A 21,576-nucleotide genomic window follows, 5' to 3' on the forward strand; every position below is an offset into this window, starting at 1 on the left:
GACAGCTGTGCAGGGAATTGCCACAGTCAATGGCTTCTCCCACTTGCCTTGAATTGATGTCTGATCTTATGTTCTCCTCCTCATTTGCTGGCAATTAGAAGAATGACCTATCAGCCACCCCTTTAAAAAAAAAAGGACAGAACCCATTTTAAACGGCAACTCTGCAGTTTTGTAGAAGCTATGAAACAAAGTCACAGAAAGACAGTGTTTGGAATCTTTGCAGTCAAGGACAGAAACATCACTTGACCAGTGGAGATCTAGCCTTGGGTTCCCTATTATTTTATTTTTAAAATGAAAACTGTATACAGATTCATAGGGATAAAGAATACAAGATAAGATGAAGTTGATGGATCTGTTTCAAGATGTGGCTTTTTCCCAGATGCCACCAGCATTGCCATTCTTGAGAGTACCCCCTGCCCTGTGTACAGCCCCAAGGAGCCCTTCTCCCTCATACCTAGGAGCCTCACTTAGCAATGGGAGTCCTATGAGTTTCCAGTTCCCCGCAAGATGATTCCATTCTTGGATCAAGGTCAGCTATGCAGGAAGCTCCTGGTGAGATCTCACTTACCTTCTGAGCAGCTAGGACCTGACCTTCTTTTGGTATCTACTATATGTTTATTCTGACAAGCATGTATGTAGTTGACAGCAATAAATCTCATTATTTAAGTGACCTTTGCTTATTTCACTTCCAGGAAACACAGAAAAGAGAAAAGACAACCTCCTGGTCCAGGAAGAGACCAGGCAAGGTTTTAGAGAGAATGCCCATGGTTTTGAAGAGGCTTCTCTATAACCTTGAAGAAAACAATTAACTGCAAAATAATGTGTATTTCTTTGTCTCCCAGTTGACAACAAGCTGGATAACTATGCAGGTATCTTCCAATTAAAGTGGTATGAATAATCATGGAAGAAAGGATTCACTGTATATAATTTTGATCCTCAACAATTTTCTTAGTGGGGTGGGAGAAGAATTTCACAGAAGAATAAAGTCTGCCAAGATACTGATACTCATGAAATATCCTAAACCAATTATTTTAGAGAAGAAATATTGGAAACAAAATTTTAAAGGTGAAGCTCTGTACTATATTAAGCTGCTAATCATCCAAAAGTAATCTGGCAGTAGATGAAAATTATGAGGTATTGTTTGTGTTCATTTGGAAACATATGCTATGATTTAACGCAGCATCAGAATTTCATTTCTTCTTCTGCAAATGAGGATAATCACCCCTACTCCATAGGATGTTCAAAGTATTCAACACAGTAAATGTTCAATAAATAGTAGCTTTGTTTTTGTCTTATTAACTGGTATAAGGACAAAAGCTAGAAGCTAAACAGTGTGTCTAAATATCACATTTATTAGAGGATTTTGACTGATCTAATGACCCCAATCTAGTGTTTTCTATGACATGACACATCCATTTAATAAATTATGACCCTGGGAAAGTTATATAACCTCAGCAATCCTCATTAAATAATCTAGATAATAAAAATCCCTAGGTTACAGGGTTATTGCAGGAAGTAAGTTGTTTAAATTGTTTATCACAGAGCACATACAATTTTTGCCAAATAGTCATAATTGTAGATATATCTCTATAGGTGGTAAAGTCTTTCAGGTCAGGGGCCAAGCCAATTTTATTTTTCTTTTCATAAAAATTATAGCATAGTAGCTCCCAGACTGGGGGTATGTACAACATTTTCAGTTTTTGCAGGGGGTATACATGTAAAAATCCTAAGTATAAATCCTGTAGTTAGTCATTATCTCCTTAAATATCATCTCTGCTAATTCTCCCAGTATTCTCCATATAAGACTCACTAAATTAAACATATGTTAGACCTTCTTACTCTATTCCACATGTTCTTAGTGTCTGTTAGTATTTTCTTTCTCTATGCTTCATTCTGAATCATATCTTCTTACTTTCCAGTGTAGCAGCACTCTCTTCAGCTGTGTCTAATCTGCTGCTAAATCTACTCATCAAATTTTAAATGTAATTTATCATATTTTAGTTCTAAAAAATTTTTATTTAGCTCATTTTCAAGTATGTTAAACCACTTTTGTATTTTCTGGTTCCTTATAGAACATTTCATGCTTGACTATTGCCTCCAAACATAATCAGCATCAACATCAATGCCACTACCACCCCATAACAGGAAGCAGCCATCAACCAAGGTTCCTCAGGAGCTGGTGTACAAATGTCCCAGTTCTGTTGCCCCTTACTTAGGATTGTGCTGAGGTATGTGTTTAGCACTGTCTCCTTGAGTTTTTCCACTGGGGGAGCTGGTTCAACCGAGAACTCTCTATTGGCTGCCTTCCCTTCCAGCATTCCCATACTTCCCAAATAAACTACTCTACTCCAATCCCTATGAAAGTTTCTGCTTCTGAAAGACACCAAATTAAAACAGCCTTTTACAGTCTGTGTCTAATAATTTAATGCCTACAGCAACTGTGAGACCCTCAAGGTTGTCCACAAGGAAGAAGAGCAACAGTCTGCCATAATCAAATTCCAAGGCACTGACTGGGTTTCCACTGAATCCTGGTCATGTCCCCATGTGCATCTAGTTTATCTCTAGGTACTGAATACTTAATTTGATACACACACACACACACACAAACACACACACACACACACACACACACGCTCATAATTGAATTATTATACACACCAACTTGCAGAAGCCTGGGTATCAGAAAGAACCAGCAATGAAGCATCTGGTGGCAAAGGGCCCCAGCAGACAGGGGTATCTGGTGGCAGAGTGTACCAAAAGCCAAATGAACAAAGGTCTAAAAATGGAGGAAGTGCATAAGGGGTAAAAACATACTGAAAAGTTAAATAAAAGAAGGACAAGGGATGATCACTAGATTTGGTAATCTGGAGGCTTTTGGAGACATCAAAGAGAGATGTTTTAGTGGAGCTAGTGGGGGAGGAGATAATGACTAATTGGAGTTGGTTTGAGAGATTGAGAAAATATTTGAAACAGCAAATAGAGATGCTTATTTAAAATATTTCCAATAAAGTGGACCAGGGCAGTAAATAGAGGGGAATGTTTTTATTTTTCTCTTTGATTTTTAAGAGGGGAGACGTTTCACAATGTTTTTTAATGTAAGATCCAGAGAAGTGAAATTCAAAGAAAAAGTATGGAGAGCAGAGAACTGTCAAAGGGAGGTGGGATGGGGGAAGCTTTTAAAGACAAGTGGAAATAGGATCCAATACATATCTAGAGGGATTGCATACACCACAGACAGTTCATTCATAGAATTAGGAAGGAAGGCAGGCCAGGTTGAGCAAGGGAATATAAATGCAGGTAAATTGGTAGCCATCGTGTTAAAGTTTGTGGAAATTATCTTTTGAGGCTTCCACTTTTTTCAGTTGGAAGTTTCAGGAATGAGCTTCAGTTTTTATGAGTGAGCTGAAAATGAGAAATAAAAGAGCAGAAGTATAGATGAAACAGGAAAATCTAGCAAGATGCCCAAGTAACACTACAGACCCACCTGACAATCGGAGAATAAAAGTGCATTTATGTTGCGTATATCCCAAGTATATTTGAGCAGAGAAAGAGTGCTGTGAACTCTGTACAACTAAGAAGGAGGAGGCTGGTTTGAGATTGCGTTCTTAAGAAGTATGGTCTGTATTACTGACCTTGATATGTGACCTTCACCTCTTGTGCTCAGTATAAACAGAATTAAGCAAGATATTCACCAACTGAAGTGATAAATATATTTTGTTGTTCAGTTCACATGGCAACTTTCTTAATCTCAGTTAATTATTCTGAAGGAACACCCAAAGGAAATCATGAAGCATATTCTCAGAGTGTTCCTGTAACTTGTCATTTGAGAATTGAGATGGCAGTTTAATTTAATGGCTTGATGCAAGTGAACAAGCCTCTCAGTGCATGCAAAATTCCAGTTACATCTTAGGTTGGACTGTGGTAAAATCACATGTTAGATATCCTCAGGATGATAATGAAAATACTATGTACATAGAACATAGTCTGATTACACATTTTTAAAAAAAATTGAATGAAGGCCAATAATAAACTCTTATAAATGTGATGGGGAATAACCACCCAAAATAGAAACTAAAATCATACATATAATATCAATAAATAAACTTAGGACATGTATAGCAACTATACAGAGGAAACTACCAAAAAGGAAAACCTTCTAATGGACATAAAATAAGATAATGGAGAAACACATTATTGAATATCCAATTTTGATCATGTAAATATATCAGTCCGTTTCTATTACAGTCTATGAATTCAATGCAATCTCATTAATTATAAAATGTTAGCAATAGCAATTGATATTATTTAATAATATGCATTACTAGCAATGAATAATATTAATTAACAGTAAACATCGATGTAGTATGTATTATGTCCCAAGCACTGTCCTAGGTACTTATATTCATTTGCATAATCCTCAAAACAACCTTTGAAGGCCTGAATTACTACTGATATCATTTTACGAATAAGGAATCTGAGGCACAGAGAGATGAATAATTTGCCAAGGTCACACAGTTGCCGAGTGAAATATCAGAATTTAATTCAGGTCCTCTGGCTCCAGAGCTCATTCCCTTAATCACTTCTTCCCACTGCCTTTAAATTCATGGCAATAAACATTTCAATGGCCTTTCAGAGGTGGAATTTGAGAAACTCATTTTAAAGTTAACCTGGAATAATACATACGGAAAAATAATCAGGAAATAGTTGGGAGGGAGAGTAGTTTAGGGGAGATGCATATTCTATATATTAAAATACATCTTAAAGGTGCATTCAAGGTATTCACTCATTCAACAAAAATTTACTGAAGACCTACTCTTTGCCAGGCTCTGTTCTAGGTGCCATTGAAAAGAACAAACAACACTCCCTGTTCTCATGAAGCTTAAATTCTTGTTGGGGGAAAAAGAAATAAACAATTAAATATTTAGACTGTACAGCAGGAACAGGAGATTTCGAATACAGAAGGAACAGGGGATACAGAATGCTGAGATTGGGAGGAGGTGTTTTGTAAATATGGATATCAGGAAGGGCCTCAGTGATATAATGACACTTGAGCAGCAGCCTGAAAGAAATCAGAGAACAAGTGATGAGGACATCTGGGGGAAGGATGTTCCAGCAGAATGAACAGCAAGCACAAGAGTCCTGAAGTAGAAAGACGCTTGTCCTGTCTGTGAAACAGCAAGGAAGCCAATGTGGCGGGAACGACTAGGAAGGAAGTGGTAGATGATGTCAGGGACTTAATGGGGTTGGAGGAACAAGTTGTCAGGGGACTCTGGCTTTAACTCTGAATAAAATGGGAAGAGTGACTTGGTCTGATTTGCATAGTCATGTGTCACATAATGACACTTCCATTGACCATGGACCACATATACAATGGTGACAATGGACCACATATATAATGGTGGTCCCATAATAGTATAAAGGATGTGAAAAATTCCTACTGCCTAGTGACAGTATAACTATTTTAATGTGGTAGAACAATGAATTACTTGCATGTTTGTGATGATGCTGGTATAAACAAACCTACTGCACTGCCAGTCATGTAAAAGTGTAGCATACACAATTATGTGCAGTACGTAATACTTGAGAGTAATGATAAATGACGTTACTGGTTTATACGTTTAATTGTGCTATACTTCTTAACATTTTAATGTGCTCCCTCTACTTATATATATGTTTTTAAAAAGGTTGTCCCTGAAGACCTTCCCGTGGGACAAGATGGGGAGGCAGAAGACAGTGATACTGATGATCCTCACCCTGTGTGAGCCTACGCTAATGAGTGCGTTTAACTCTTTAACAAAATTTTTAAAAAGAAAAACAAATAAAATATTAAACAATTTTTATTTTTCAAGACAGGGTCTTGCTCTGTCACCCAGGCTGGAGTGCAGTGGTGCAATCCGTGCAGCCTTGATGTAGCCTCTAGATCTTTTAGGCTCAATGTAGCCTCTACCTCCCAGGCTCAAGCCATTCTTCTGCCTCAGCCTTCTGAGTAGCTGGGACTACAGACATGAGTCACAGCTTCTGGCTAATTTTTAAATTTTTTGTGGAAACTGAGTTTCACTATATTGTCCAGGCTGGTCTCAAGCTCCTGGGCTCCTGCTTCAACCTTCCAAAGTACTGGGATTACAGGCATGAGCCATTGCATCTTGCCAAAAACTTTTAGAAATAGAAAAAAGCATATAGAATATGGGTATAAAGAATGAAAATATTTTTGTATAGCTATATAATGTGTTTGTGTTTTAAGCTAAGTGTTATTATTAGAGTCAAAGTGTAGAAATAAACTACAAAGCTTATGAAGCAAAAATGTTACAGTAAGCTAATTTATTGTCGAAGAAAGAAATCTTTTAAAAAACAAATTTAGTGTAGCCTAAGGGTACAATGTTTATAAAGCCACAATAATGTATAGTCATCCTAGACCTTCCCATTCACTCACCACTCACTTGCTGACTCATCCAGAGCAACTTCCAGTCCTGCAGGCTCCATTCTTGGTTAAGTGCTCTATGCAGGTGTACCATTTTTATCACTCCCCCATTGCTGGATGCTATCTTTATGAGATGGCAGGAGTACCTCTTCTCCTACCTTACTCACCACGTCTAGCCTAGACAGTCACCCCCGTTAAATGGCAGAGGAAATACAGTGACAGCTGGCTTTCTGGAAAATGTGATACTCACAAGGTAAGATATAAAGATGGCAAATGGAGACGAGTCCTGGCCGTATACTAGGGACGGTGATATTTGTGTATTATAGCATTCTGTGGTATGCCACCGACTCAGCGGTGTTAGGAAGCACCTAGGACTGCAGAGCTAGCACAGAGTGAAACCTTCTGGAACAAGGGGCTGAGCTGGGAACATCCACTGACATGGCAGCAACAAAAATATAGCCATGAGCCACATGACAGGGAAAAGACAAACTGATGAAAGTGGTCTATTTGTCAATATCCAGAGTGTATAGATCCAGCCTCATTTAGGAATAAGAAAGGAGAAAAATATTAATTTGACATCATGGAAAAATGCTGAATAAAGTATCTAATATGAAATATCATAGAGACTTGTGGATTCAATGACAAATGTTGTGTCCCTAGAAAACTTATACAAAGATCACTGAATTAACATGATATAATCATCCATGCATAGGCAAAACTAGGCCAGCCCTTCACAATACTCTTTACAAATGCTGACACAAAGAGGGAACTACTAAACATCAAATCTAATATTTAACATTGATTTACAGTATCCAACTATTAAAAACTACTAAAGACTATTCTAGAAGTATTAAATATCACTTAACATGTTGATGATGCTATGCTGTGAATGAATTGAAATTGTACGTGTTTATGTGATTTTTTTTTTTTAGGTGAAGTAACGTATTTTTCTTTATCATTTAAACCACTTTGAGTAAGGGGTTTATGTTACTTGAAGCCAAAGGCATTCTAATTATACAAAGTTCTTTAAGTTGGTAATTTTTATGTTATGTGTTTTATTTTTTAATTCCATAGGTTTTTGAGTGAACAGATGGTATTTGGTTACATGAGTAAGTTCTTTAGCGGTGATTTGTGAAATGTTGGTACACCCATCACCCAAGCAGTATACACTGAACCTAATTTGTAATATTTTAGCCCTCATCCCCTTCCCACCCTTTCCCCCTGAGTCCCCAGAGTCCACTGTATCCTTCTTATGCCTTTGCATCCTCATAGCTTAGCTCCCACTTATGAGTGAGAATATACAATGTTTAGTTTTCCATTCCTGAGTTAATTCATTTAGAATAATAATCTCCAATCCCATCCAGGTTGCTGCAAATGCCATTAATTCAATTCGTTCCTTTTTATGGTTGAGTAGTATTCATATAGATACGTGTGTCTGTGTCTGTGTGTGTGTGTGTGTGTGTGTGTTTATGCAGTTTATACACTCATTGATTGATGAGCATTTGAGCTGGTTACACATTTTTGCAATTTTTAATTGTGCTGCTATAAATATGTGTGCAGGTGTATTTTTGTATAATGACTTCTTTTTCTCCAGGTAGATACCCAGTAGTGGGATTGCGGGATCAAATGGTAGTTCTACTTTTAGTTCTTTGAGGAATCTCCACACTGTTTTCCACAGTAGTTGCACACGTTTACGTTCCTACCAGCAGTGTAGAAGTATTCTTGTTCTTTTTCACAGCATCCACACCAATGGCTTTTTTAAATTTTTGATAATGGCCATTCTTGCAGGAATAAGGTGGTATCACACTGTGGTTTTAATTTGCATGTGCCTGATCATTAGTGATGTTGAGCACTTTTTCATATGTTTGTTGGCCATTTGTATATTTTCTTTTGAGAAGTGTCTATTCATGTCCTTAGGCTACTTTTTTATGGGATTTTTTTTCTTGCTAATTTGTTTGAGTTCTTTGTAGATTCTGGATATTAGCCTTTTGTCAGATGCACAGATTGTGATTTTTTTTAAAGAATAAATGTTATTGTGTATATTTATGGTATACAATATGATGTTTTGGGATATACATACATAGTAATAAAAAGGCTACTATACTGAAGTAAATTAAAATAACCATCATCTCTCAGAGTTACTCATTTTCTCTTTTTGTGGCAAGAGCAGGTAAACTTATTTAGTATGAATCCCAAATACAGTATAATTTTATTACCCATAATGCTCATCTTGTACATTCTGTCTCTAGACCTGTTCACCCACCATGCCTGCTACTTTGTGCCTCCGATATCCCTATTTACTTTCTCCATCCACCATCCCCCTCATCCCTGCTAACCACTGTTTTGTTCTCTCTGTATATTTGAATTTATTTTTAATATTCCATATATGAATAACATCATGCAATATTTCTCTTTCTGTGTCTAGCTTAATTCACTTGGCATAATGTCATCCAGGTTCATTCATGTTGTGGCAAATGGCAAAATCTCATTCTTTTTATGGCTGAATTATATTTTATTATATTAAATGGTGACACACACACACACATATCACAGTTTCTTTATCAATCTCTCTGATGATGGACAAAGGTTGATTCTTACAATATGTTTTATAACTCCAAGAATTCCCTTCAGTTATTATACTGCAAGTCAGAGTCACATAATTCCATAGTGAGCTCATAAATGTAGACTAATATAGAATTGCTCAGTGGATTAAGTTTTGGTACTTAAAATGTTTCCATCAATAGTAATTAGAAAGATGTTAATTTTCATAAATATACATTTTTAACATTAAGTATAAATGAAATTCGACTTTTTAAAACTTTTGGTGGTTTTTAAGATCTGTTGTTCTTTGAGCTTCATAGTCCTTGCAAATAACTACTCATGATGAAAAAGACGGCCAATTTCGAGCAAGAAATTATTCCCCAAAGTTTGTTTCTACTATCAACCTTTTAAAAGGAATAATGATAGGAGATGATGAACTTATACATCAATATGACTTTAACATGGCAGTCAAAAATCTTAAAAAATATATACCTCAAGGAAAAATATTATTCATAATTTATTAATGAGGAAAATATAACTATTCCTAGTCGTTGTATATACAAATTATTTCATCTTCAACCAAGCACTTCTAAAATGCTTTTTCTTCAATAAGCCATTCATTATTATTTTCATGTGAAAAAGTTAGACAGATAAAAAATAAAAAGGAAAAGGGAAATGGAATGCTGCAGTTGTTTTAGACTCGTAAACAGAGCAGTAGAGTTTTTCTCATCAATTGCCTGTGACCTTGCAAAGGATACACAAATCATCTGTCTTTATTTCCCATTAGGAATTAGCAGTCTCTATTTAATTTTTTGGCTTTTCAGCTTTCAGTTAGAAGTTTCACACACACACACAAAACAATAGGCTGCTAATCATAGTGTTATATAAACGTTGATATCAAAGTACTGAGGTAATTAATTTATCTCTTGGATTTCGCTATAGAATATTCTGGTTACTATAGAAGTATTTCTTTAATTTGTTGTAGTCATCAAAGACAATATAATTCTTACAGCTGTGTTTGTTATTTTATTACTTGACAACAAATTGTATTTGCTATTTCATTGCCTCCGAGTACAAATACATAATTGATTACCTATAATGAATCTGTTGGAAATTGGCTACAGGGAAATGCAGGATTATTAAATTATTACAGAAATCTTTTTGGTTAATCAAGTTTATACTCTTCATAGCTGACCCTCCCCCATTCTCCCCTTTTCCTCACCAGCAGAACCCAATTTTGACTGGTTTGTCTACTCTTCCCCTTTGAAATCTAAGTGTCTTGGGCAAAGTTGACCCTACCCCTAGCTTATAGAATGAGGTATGATTAATAGAAACCAACCAAAATACTTCTTGGTGTCTGTGGGGAACTGGTTCCAGGACATCCCTTGAACACCAAGATATTAAAATGCTCAAGTCCACTGTTAAAAATGACACAGTATTTGTATATAACCCACACATATCTGTAGAATTTAAATCATCTCCAGATTACTTACAATAACTGATACAACGTAAAGGTAAGTAGTTATTACACTGTATTGTCTCGGAATCATGACAAGAAAAAAAGCCTGTACACGTTCAGTACAGGCACATTTTTTTTCCTGAATATTTTTGATTCATGGATGGTTGAATCTATAGATGCTGAGTCCAGGGAAGGCTGATTGCACTACCACATTTTTGGCCAGAGATTGGTTTTAATGGTTCAGGATTATGCTAATCAAGACTTGGTGGGTTCTTCAGCTAAACTGACCTCATCAGTCCAGAGGAACTTCTGTTTCATTGTGATGAGAGGGATTCTCTGTGTTTCTTTCTCTGATCCTCTGTCTTTTTATCTCAAGTGAGGTAGGAACAAGAACAGTTGCTGCCCAAGTCACTGCTAGTACACATCTCATGGAAAAAAACCAGTCTGAGGACAGAACTGACACATCAGAAAGATCCTGACCCTATGTGCCTGGCCTCCCTGCCCTCCACCTTCTCCTATCTTGTTACAAGAAGTGAACCATTTATTTATGATTTAAATGAACTAACAATTTTATGGTTTTTATTTATTTATTTATGATTTAAATGAACCATCTTTCTATGGACAAATTAATATTTTTAAGTTTAATTTCCTTAAGTTCTTTCATGAAAGGATAAATCACTTGAGGCCCAAAACATACCCTAGTCTGAGTTCTTTGTTCTCACACACCTTTGTTCTCCTACCTCAGCTAGTGTGAGATTTCCTGGTTCTCCAAACTAAAATGTACTTTAATCAGAAGTCATCATTAGTCCTAACAGGTCAAGATCCTTCAGGAACCATCATATCCAGACTTGAAATTGACCCCAATGACATGACCTACCTTGGGCATGCAGATGACCAGATGACCTGTTGTCTGAGATCTTTTAGCAGAGCTGCTATCAGGTTTCACTTCTGCAGGAAGGACAAGCTGAAATGGCTGAAAATAAGTAGAGAGTATCACTGAGAGCAAGGTCGTTACATGAAAGGGTTGCTACAAGGGGTATTTTCATTACAAATTTAAGGTACACCATTCAGTTAAGAAACGTGCTTAAACTTAATAAAAATGTATATGAGCTATGCTTGCTATGCATGAACTATTTTATCTATTTTAACAAATAGTCTAAGAACAGTTATCAGTCACAAACAGTGAAACGTTCATGGGTTCATTTAAGGCTAAAAAGTAATTTATAGAGAAAACATTGTCAAAACATAAACATATTTCCATTTAAAAATCTTCAAGCTAATCTTCAAACCCATAGGAATGCTCTAAAGTAAAAAATGGTATTTTAGAAATAATAAAATTATAGTTGTTATGAATGAAATCATTTACAACTTAGAATGGGTGTACTATTTAATTTCATACATAGGCTCCCACACATGTGATTATGTTATTAGCTTTGAAAAAGTATACCACAAAACCACAGATTTAAAATATTAATGATATTCAACTACGTATGGTCAGTAGCCATTCCCACCATATACCACTCCAATGAGATGAAACCATGTGCTAAAACGTAGCACTCTATTCAGTTTCCCTTTTTCTATTTTTGTTTATTTATTTATTTATTTTTGAGGCAGAGTCTCACTCTAGTAGCCCAGGCTGGAGTGCAATGGGCGATCTTGACACACTGCAACCTCTGTCTTCCAGGTTTAAGCGATTCTCCTGCTTTAGTCTCCTGAGCAGCTGGGATTACAGGCATGAGCCACCATGTCTGCTAATTTTGTATTTTTAGTAGAGATGGGGTTTCACCATGTTGGCCAAACTGGTCTTGAGCTCCTGACCTCAGGTGATCCACCCGCCTTGGCCTCCCAAAGTGCTGGGATTACAGGCATAAGCCACTGCGCCTGGCCCCTTTTTCTATTTTAATAATACTTAAAAAAAAAATGGGGGCACCGCAGCTTAGTTCAAAGCTTAGCCTTTGAAATTGTAATAGTCTACAGGGTTCTACTTACCTTTCCTTTGATCATTACTCGTACGTAAGTTGGTTGCACATCAACATCAATTAAAGAGGTATCCATATATCTTCAAAATTAAATACACAAAATCTTACAATTTTAAAAAATATCAAGTTTGAAGAACTGTAAATACAAATTCACATTTATAGAACCATTTTAAATGAAGGACATTTAAAATATCTGTGCTAACCAGGTCTTTACAAATTAGCCTTAAATTAATCCCCAGACCAAAGGAAATTCAACATATCAGCAATTTCATTTTTAGACCCACAAGTACGCTTGGCATTGATTGCCCCTAACCCAAAAATATCCGAGGTCTGAAAACACCAGAGGTTTGCAAAAAACAGCTTGCCATGCTCTTTCATGAATATTTTATTTTAAGCCCCTAAGACTTGAATAGCCAGGAATGCTGATTCCACTCTGCTTGAGGCCTGTACCCACCAGCTCCTGCTTCCCTGGTGGCTCTGGATCCCCTGCAGCTGTTCTGCAGCTGCCCTGATACTATCTCTCCTGGAAAACTAGCTTGCTTTTCCCCCCGCAAAGGCATATCCTGCTGAATAAGCAAACGCTTCCATTTATGGCAGTGACCCCAAGATCAGGTGGCAATTATTCTCTTCCACTCATGAGCAAATAAAAGATTTAGATTTCACATCACTCATTAAAATCAGAAGCTTAGCCAAATAATTATGCTCATATATTTCAAAATACTAATTGTGAACATTAGAAAACACAGAACTCTTTTAAAAATCACAAATGTTATGGCAGGTAAGCTAATACAGGGGTTACAGACATAGGTTTGAAGCCACACAGGCTTGTGGGGAAATGGCTCCTCCCCTTCCTGCTTTATTACCTGGGACCACATTCTTTAACCTCTCTAGGCCTCAGTTTCCTCTTCTATAAAATGGGAATACTACTAGCATCTAGCCCTAAGATTGCTAGGAAGGAACATGCATAGTACCCAATATATAGCTAGTGTTAAAAATGTATTATATATGCCATTTAAAAACAATTTCTACAACTTCACATGTGATATGTATGCTTTAATGAATAATATATTATTTTCCATGCTTGGATCCTTAAAATATTCATGTGTCTTTACCTATAAGGTCTTTCTCTGCCAGAAATAATCTTCTGACAGTTTTTTGCAGAAAAGCTACTTCTCATTCTCCAGTTGTCACTGCTCATGCCACCCTCTTTCCCTGACCACTCCCACACAGCATTATTCCCATCCCTAAACACTGTCCCTTTCCTTGACAGCATCCTTCTTCCTTTGTAATCATTAGATGCCTACTGATTGTCTGTCCTCCTCCCCCACTGGGCTCTAGGTGACAGGAGATCATGGCTGTATTTAGAACATGCCAGTTATAGTCTCCCCATGCCTGGCACATAGTAGGTATTCTATAGATTCTTGTTGAATAAAGGCAGGAAGCAGATGTGAATGAATGAATTTAACTTTCAAGTATACACCCATGTGCCCATAAAGATAACCAGGAATTATAGCATAATTCATTTGGACAGAATCATGGAAATGAAAGAGATTTACTACCTAGACCGGAGAAATACTACCACCCCTTAAAATGCACATGCATGGGAATGAGGAATGTTTCATTTGAGGACTGAACAGGAAGCAGCCAACAGCTGAAAAAGAAAGGGTTGTACATTCATTAAACTCCAGACACAGGGCCTAAAAATGGAAAGGACTTACAAGCATGAAACAGTGATTTGTCTGGAAAACAGTAGAAATGGCAGCTTGGGAAGCTGGAGGAGCAGAGGATATGAAGCTAGCTAGAGAAGAGCTGGGAGCTTTGTAAAGGCAGATGACCTGGCAGCAAGCAGGCAGAAGAACTGACAGGAGGTGTGGAAAGGCACGCAGCTGATCAGAGACAGCTCGGTGCGGAGAGGAAGGGACCACACTAAGAGTAGCCCTGGTTCACAAAAGCCAAGGTGGAAACCACCCAAATGCCCACCAACTGGTGAACAGATACACAAAATGTGGTATATCAATGCAGCGGAATACTGTTTGGCCATAAAAAGGAAGGAAACTCTGACATATGTTACAACACAGATGAGGCTTGAAGACATTATGGTAAGTGAAAGAAGCCAGTTACAAAGGCCACGTGTTGTATGATTCCATTAATATGAAATATACCAAGTAGGCAAATCTACAGAGATAGAAAACAGATTAGTGGTTGTCATGAAGAGGGAGAATGGGCAGTGACTGCTTAAGGGCCATGGGGTTTCCTTTTGGGGAGATAAATATTTTCTGAAACTAGACAATGGTAATGGTTGTACAATATTGTGAATTTATTAAATACCACGGTGGTGTCAATTTTGAAATAGTTAAAATGATAGATTTTAAGTTGTGTATTTTATCACCATCAAATCAGCAAAGTTGGAGTCCTGAGGGTTGATGATCTGGCTCCTTCTATCCCTGTTTACTTTGACAAGACTCACTCTTGGAAAATTTACTCCCTCTTGGGTAATAATCCCTCCTACCTCCCAGGGTTACTAAGAGATTAAATAAACAGGGGCACATTGAAAGCCATTAAAAAGAGAAAGCCACTTATTATAATTCATGCATGTAAACATTCATCCATTCACTCACACATGTAAATGTAATACTCCATCATCGGTATTCATTCATTCATTCATTCATTCATTCATTCTTGTATTTATTGAGCACCTAACAGGTGCCAGGTATCATTTTAGGTGTGGAGACATAGAGATGACAGAACAAACAAAACAAGTTTCCTGCTCTAACCACAAATTTTAATACAAGTAAATTTACACTTTGTCAGCAGGAAACCAAAAAGCAGGAAGAGTGGAAGGAAGTGCTGGGCAGGGGTAGGTATTGCTTTATGTTAGATGGCGGGGCAGAGAAGCCCCTCTAATGAGGTTAGGTGACATCTGAACAGAGGCCTCAAGGACACAAGGCAGGAAGTCACAAGGACACAGAGGACAATACAGGCAGAGGGAAGCACAGGCAAGCAGCCTCTGAGATGATGCCAGGGGACACTGAGGTCAACAGAAGGATGTATCAGCACAGTGAACCAGAGCCTAAAATCTTCAGGGAATGAGGCAGAGTGACCTGATGCCTTTAGATGCTTCCACAAAAGGGGCAGAAGGTGATATAGGCTGAGGGTTTAAGTGTCAAAGTCATAGAGTTTTAGGGAGGAGAGAGGGATAATACTTTGGTGTAGTGATGAAGGCAGGCAGGAGATCTGTGCCACTCCTGCCCACAGGTGAGAAAACAGGCAGGATGTGAGAGCGCCTCAGGGAAGAAGGGTCCACTGGTGACAGAGGCTGCTAGGTGTTCCCCCCAGGCCACTAAGATGGGACAGAGAGAGGAGAGTCAACCACCTGATACCTATTACTATAGCAAGGCATTTTAGACAAAAACCAAGGACTATAGCAGCAGAGAGCAGAGTGGGGTCCTTCTAGTATCAGCATCAGAAAACAGCACAGGTCTGAGAATTAGTTAAACTCTGCCTTAGGTATTTCTGAGTTCATAGTCATGAAATTGTGGCTTTACCTTTCCTTTCATTTTCATACTTTTAAAAATTATAGTAACTTCTCTGTCTTTATAAATAAGCTTCATTTAACTATAGAGCTAACTCAATTCTTTCAGAATTTTTCGGAGCTCAAAAATTGCTACTGATAATGCAAACAGACAGAAACGTCATACAATAAATACATGTAAAGTGTTTTTACCTATAGACAGCAAGGTCCAGGATGATCTGCTTTTCATTGTCGTTCAAAGAGAAGTCAATTCTAAGAATAATAAATTGGGTGGGGGAAGATGTCTTTAGGATACTGTATAGATAATCCCATCACAAAATCAGAAGCAAGTTAGATAATAATTATATAATAATATCCAATGACAACTTATTTTGGTGGTTGGAAAATCAAATATCAATGCTAATTTTAAAATTTCAGGGAGACCTATAACATATTAATAAATTATTTGTGTTTACAGTGTTTAAATGTGAGAATCTGAAGGTAAATTACACACAAAAAATTAGCTTTGGTGCAGAGATAGAGACATCTGGTGGCTAAAGTTTTCTTTTCCATTTCCTGTGAGTTTGCCATAAGCAAACTGAAACAATGGAATTATTTATGGAAAACTGAAGTTGCTTTTGCCTCCCCTTTAACCAGCATTCTATTTTTTAAGTTTTAAAGAGTCTTGCATTCCGTGTTTTTTCTTGCTGTCTTTTTTCTTCTCCTTTCATTACCGACCTTTCCAATGCCCTGAAAAAGGCTGAGAGACTGCCCATCATCTATTACCTCTGTTTTACAGATGAACAAACAGAGGTTCAGAGACTGGCATAGCTGAATTATAACAAATGTCTTTGCACTTTGGCTGCATGAGCCTGGCTGGGCAGGATTTCATGGCCCTACATCTTTCAACTGTTCCCTGAGGCAGAGTCCTCGGTTTAGCTTCCACACTGTCAACATACTATCAGAATCGTCTGGTCAATTTTCTTTTGAGCATTACACTTACTGTATTACTCTATAAAATATACGACTCAACAATATTAAAGAACATAAGTTAAATTGTTTAGGAAAATGTAAAGTTTGTGATAGATTTGACTGTTAGCAGCATTTCTGCTTGTGACAGGCACGGTCTCATTGCTTTCAATAGTGCAGGCCTGTGGGATTTCTTCAGGGTCTCAAATGACCCATGCATTTATAGAACCTCATCTCAGGGCCTTTTTATGTGCTCCTGCTCTGCCTCAATTGCTTATTACTTGCAAAGTAATTTCAGAGAAGTTTCCTAAGGCAGAGATTGCTCTTTTGTTGCTATCTGCTTCCCCTTTATTCCTAGTAACAGGAACCATGGTTTTAACTAGGTGCATGGCTATATATAGTAAAGGTTGTATTCTATGGCCTCCCTTGAAGGTAGGTGAGGTCATGTGAGGCAAAGGTGTTGTATGGCACTTTCTAAGAGTATCCCTTAAGAAAAGGAGCATGTATCCTTTCTTCCCTTTTTTCTTTTTTATTCGGCTGAGTAGAACAGAATGTAGGAGGCCAACAGTTGAACCATGGGGACTGCTTAACAAGCAATTACAACTGTCTGAGCCAAAGGTAGTGTTGGCTAGCGGTGGTGGTGGGGTCAGTGAGATGTGGCTGGATTCTGACAATATCAAAGGAAGAGTTCATAGGGCTCACTGATAAAATGAGAGAAGAAGAATCAAGGGAGAATCCAAGGTTTCTGGTCTTAAACAAGGGGTGAACGTGTGTTACTGAGATGGAGAACACAGGGACACAGCACGCTATGCTGGAGAGTGGTAGGGAGGCTGGAAATCAGGGGTTATTTTTTAGCCCTAATAAGTTTGCGATGACTCTTTTACATCCACCCAGTGATGTCAAACAGCAAACGGAATACACATATCTTGAGCTCAGAGAAGAGGTTGGATCTGGTTAGGAGCATCGTAAAGAGAGTGTTTACAGCCATGGGATTTGGTGAGAACCCTGAAGAGTGAATGCAAAAAGAGAAGACAGCTGAGGAGTTTGCTACAGAGCATCAAAAAAACAAAACCAAAAGGATCCATCAAAGTTTCGGAAGATGAGCAGTCAGTATGGTAGAAGAAAAATCAGAAGCAAAGGAAAGAAATTGCTTTAAGAAGGATGGTGCTGAACAACGTCATCCAAATCTGCTTTGTCCAGTAAGACAAAGACTGAGAATTGAACATGGAACGTGGAAATAACATGGCTAAGGAAGATTCAGGATGATGGAATACACAGAAGTGGTTTCAAGAAGGAATGTGAAGTTAGAAACTGGAGACTGAGTGCAATTCCACTAAATAGGGGCAGAGAAAAAGCATTGTGGCTGAAAGGGAAACCAGGGGAAGGGAGGTTGTTGCTTTCATTTCCTTTAAAACAAAAGATTGTTACAATTTGTTTGCACATGGGTGAGATTGATCTAGCAGAGTGGAGAGAACTAGTGCAGAAGACCCAGGATAACTGAGCAACCAAGTCCCTGATAATAAGAGGGGATGTAGCCACAGTGCTTACAGAGACTGATTTCTGATGGGAAGTTCACTGACAGCAGCAGAAGAGAGGGGAGTACATGGGACAGGTCCAGAAACACTGTAAATTGGATATAGGGAGGAAAAGAAACCTCCTGATTGCTTTTTTTTCTCAATGAAATAGGAAACAAGGTCCTCAGTTAAAACTATGGAAGTGTCAGATGATGTTGGAAGTAAGGAGAGAGAAGGTATGAGAGCAGCCTGCAAGAGAGTGGAGAATGGACAACCCAAGAAAATATAGGAATATTGCCAGAGTCCATTTGAGATCTGTGATTATGAATTTAAGGTAAGACCAGCAAGTAGAGGTGAGTGGTCTCCTCCAGCCATGTAGGAGGACCAGCTCAAGAGTGGATACTGTGCTAGATTTAAATGGGGTTGGGGTTTTGTGAGGTGAGGATGATGGAAAGAGAGAAAGCAAGAGAGCTGAAGACATATGCCAACGACTGATTTTCTTTTTCTTTTTTCTTGAGAGAGGGTCTCACTCTGTCACCCAGGCTGGAGTGCAGTGGCGTGATCTCAGCTCACTGCAACCTCCGCCTCCTGGGTTCAAGCGATTCTTATGCCCCAGCCTCCCAACTAGCTGGGATTATAGGCATGTGCCACCACGCCTGGCTAATTTTTTATTTTCAGTAGAGACTCGGTTTCACCATGTTGGCCAGGTTGGTCTTGAACTCCTGACCTCAAGTGAACTGCCTGCCTCGGCCTCCCAAAGTGCTAGGATTATAAGCATGAACCACTGCACCTGGGCCAAGGACTGATTACTTTGATGAACCATAAAGCAGGGCCAGAGATGAGGGGATAGGGACAGTAAGAAAAATAGGAGCATGAATTATCTTACGGTCTTCATGAGGGCACGTGGTTGTTAGAGTGGAGGGAGTCCCACAGGAACATAAGAAATGGGGTCTAGTGAGACACTCAAGGTGAAGTTTCTGAGGTGGAAGAGATGTGGATGGTGGCAAATCTAGGAATGAAAATGGAATCGTGTGGCTGAGCTGAGATGGAGAAGTGAGCTGGTTGGGGAACTGAGAGGCCAGGGCTTCTGGTGGATCACCTACATGTTTGATAAAGTCATCATCTAGACCAATGATGGCAGGAGAGGCAGAGAGAGACACTGGTCTGGGTGAAGTATCCTCAATGAGTTGAGAGGCAGAGGGTTGAGGGTTGATCAGGGTGATGTACATGACTGTGGGAAGAAGGCGTAGGGGTGGCGTATCTACATGGCTTGTGCTTCAACAGAGAAAGGGAGAAAGATGGCCTGAAAGTGGAGATAGGCTGTAACTGTCCCCATGGTGTATGTGATGAGAAAGAACAGTGGACAGCCACAAAAGCGAATCCTCTGCTTCAGTTAGTGAAAGAGGAGAAACAGAGGAGGCTTCAGGCTTTGCTGACCAAGCTCAAGTTCCAGGGGCACAGGGAAAATTGGGAGATCCAGGAGGGGTGAGAATGAGTTGAGTTGGATCAGCGCCATGTAGCTATAATATTCTGGATGGTAGTGCATGACCTGGGTAGTGCAGGAACAGGGATGATCACATGGCGGGAGGCAGTGCAAGTGGGAAGGTGGTGCGTAATCACCCTCTGTGGAACTGGTTTTAGGGGCAGGTGAGGCTGCAGTGTGTGGAAGGAGTGGTGGTCTTACCAGGAACACATGGAGTATCAGAAGTCTACCTTGAGCTCTGTTGCAGGCTAAAGAGAGACGGCCTAAACTTGGTTTCTGAACTCCAGGAGGTCACAAAGAAACCTATCATAGTCACTGCTCTATCCAGTGCCTGGCCTAGCGTTCTGTCTTGCATTCCTGTCGCTGACTGTGGGTAAGAGGAAGACATTATAAATATCATCCTAGAAATCATTAGAACTAGGTTAGCATGAGCAACTCTGGAACGCCACCTACTAGTCATGTGACCTTGGCAGGTCACTTCACCCCTCTCAGGCCCAGGTTCTGGACATGTGAAAAACAAATACTGTCTACCACCTGGGATTGCTGTGAAGATAAATGATGCCCTGGAATAATTCAAGATTGTGCCTTCACCGTGGTCATGACAGGGCAAATGAAATGGTGGCGGGAAATAGGTTTGAATAATAAAACGAAGTGAATGAGATTTAGTCTGTAGGCTCTCTCTGTAGGCTACAAAAGGCTTTTCTGTCCTGCTTTCTATTTTCAAACTTTAAGACAGACAAACAGAGTAGATCAGATATTATTATACTTGAATATTTCCAGTTTGAGTATCTTTCCTCGCATTAAATTCGTTGAGGTTATTATACTGATTTCCTTCCCTAGCTCTCACATGTTTTGTAGATGTTCTCCAGAGTATAAAGTAGATGTATAGGAGGTGCATCAGTATTCTCAGCCAGCTTGCTCATGGCAGAGTTTTAAAAATTCATAAACACAATAATAATGCGGTAGCAATTTTCAGGCATAAAACTGTATATGGTCCAAAGTTTCATGGGGTACATAAATAACTAAGATCTCCATATGTCAAGATCATTTTCTAGATGCCAAGAAAATTATTCATTCGAAAACATAATAGATGTTCTTCCTTTACATGTGCACAAAATGACATTATTTTTGGACTCGTCAAACTTGTTAAGAGCAGTCAGATAGATTCTTTGCAGAGCAAACCTGGAATTGAAACAATGATTGACCAACACCACGACTTTTGCATCTCTAACTCTCTACTTGGCCTCACATACTTGGGCTCATTTACATTCAGAGCTTTCCCATTTTCAGTGATCAAAGTCCTGGGTGGTTTCACTTTCTTCTTTTTTTCACTTAAGATTGGTGGTGGGTGAGAACAAGAAGCAGTGTGGGGAGAAAAAAATAAGCAAAGAGAATATATAATTAATACGTTTTTGTGAAACAGTTTAAGAAAACTTAATTGAACTTTTATGAACACATCAACAATTCATTGTTCTGAGGTCCATTCCTTGAATTCTATGCTGAGAACTGACAATCAAACCAGATTTTTTATATGGTTGTATCTGTATCTGTACAGCAAAAAATGACCAAGACAATTTGCCAGATAATTTGAATGGGGGAAGAAAACTCCTCTTCATGACTATCTATTAATATTTAAATAAGTCTATTTTATACATTATTTACCCAGATAACTGTCAACTCTCCATTTGTGTATAGAGCTTCT

At 38.5% G+C, this 21,576-nt stretch overlaps 1 protein-coding gene across 8 annotated transcripts in view; it reads right to left on the reverse strand.

Annotated features, from left to right (window-relative positions):
* LRRC6 (leucine rich repeat containing 6) overlaps positions 1–21,576 on the reverse strand; it is an 89,628-nt gene that overhangs the window by 25,788 nt on the left and 42,264 nt on the right. For 7 of the 8 annotated variants that reach the window (XM_032253787.1, XM_032253762.1, XM_032253812.1 and 4 more), the window contains 4 exons: positions 21,128–21,205; positions 16,122–16,181; positions 12,408–12,477; positions 11,296–11,391 (listed from right to left, as the gene is read on the reverse strand). In XM_032253787.1, coding sequence (XP_032109678.1) covers positions 11,296–11,391; positions 12,408–12,477; positions 16,122–16,181; positions 21,128–21,205 — 304 coding nt within the window. The remainder of the gene's footprint in view (positions 1–11,295; positions 11,392–12,407; positions 12,478–16,121; positions 16,182–21,127; positions 21,206–21,576) is intronic. The other variant, XM_032253771.1, reaches the window with a different exon arrangement.

This window comes from Sapajus apella, unplaced genomic scaffold (assembly GCF_009761245.1).
Source record: "Sapajus apella isolate SASKATOON/1434 unplaced genomic scaffold, GSC_monkey_1.0 scaffold3, whole genome shotgun sequence".
NCBI lineage: Eukaryota > Metazoa > Chordata > Mammalia > Primates > Cebidae > Sapajus > Sapajus apella.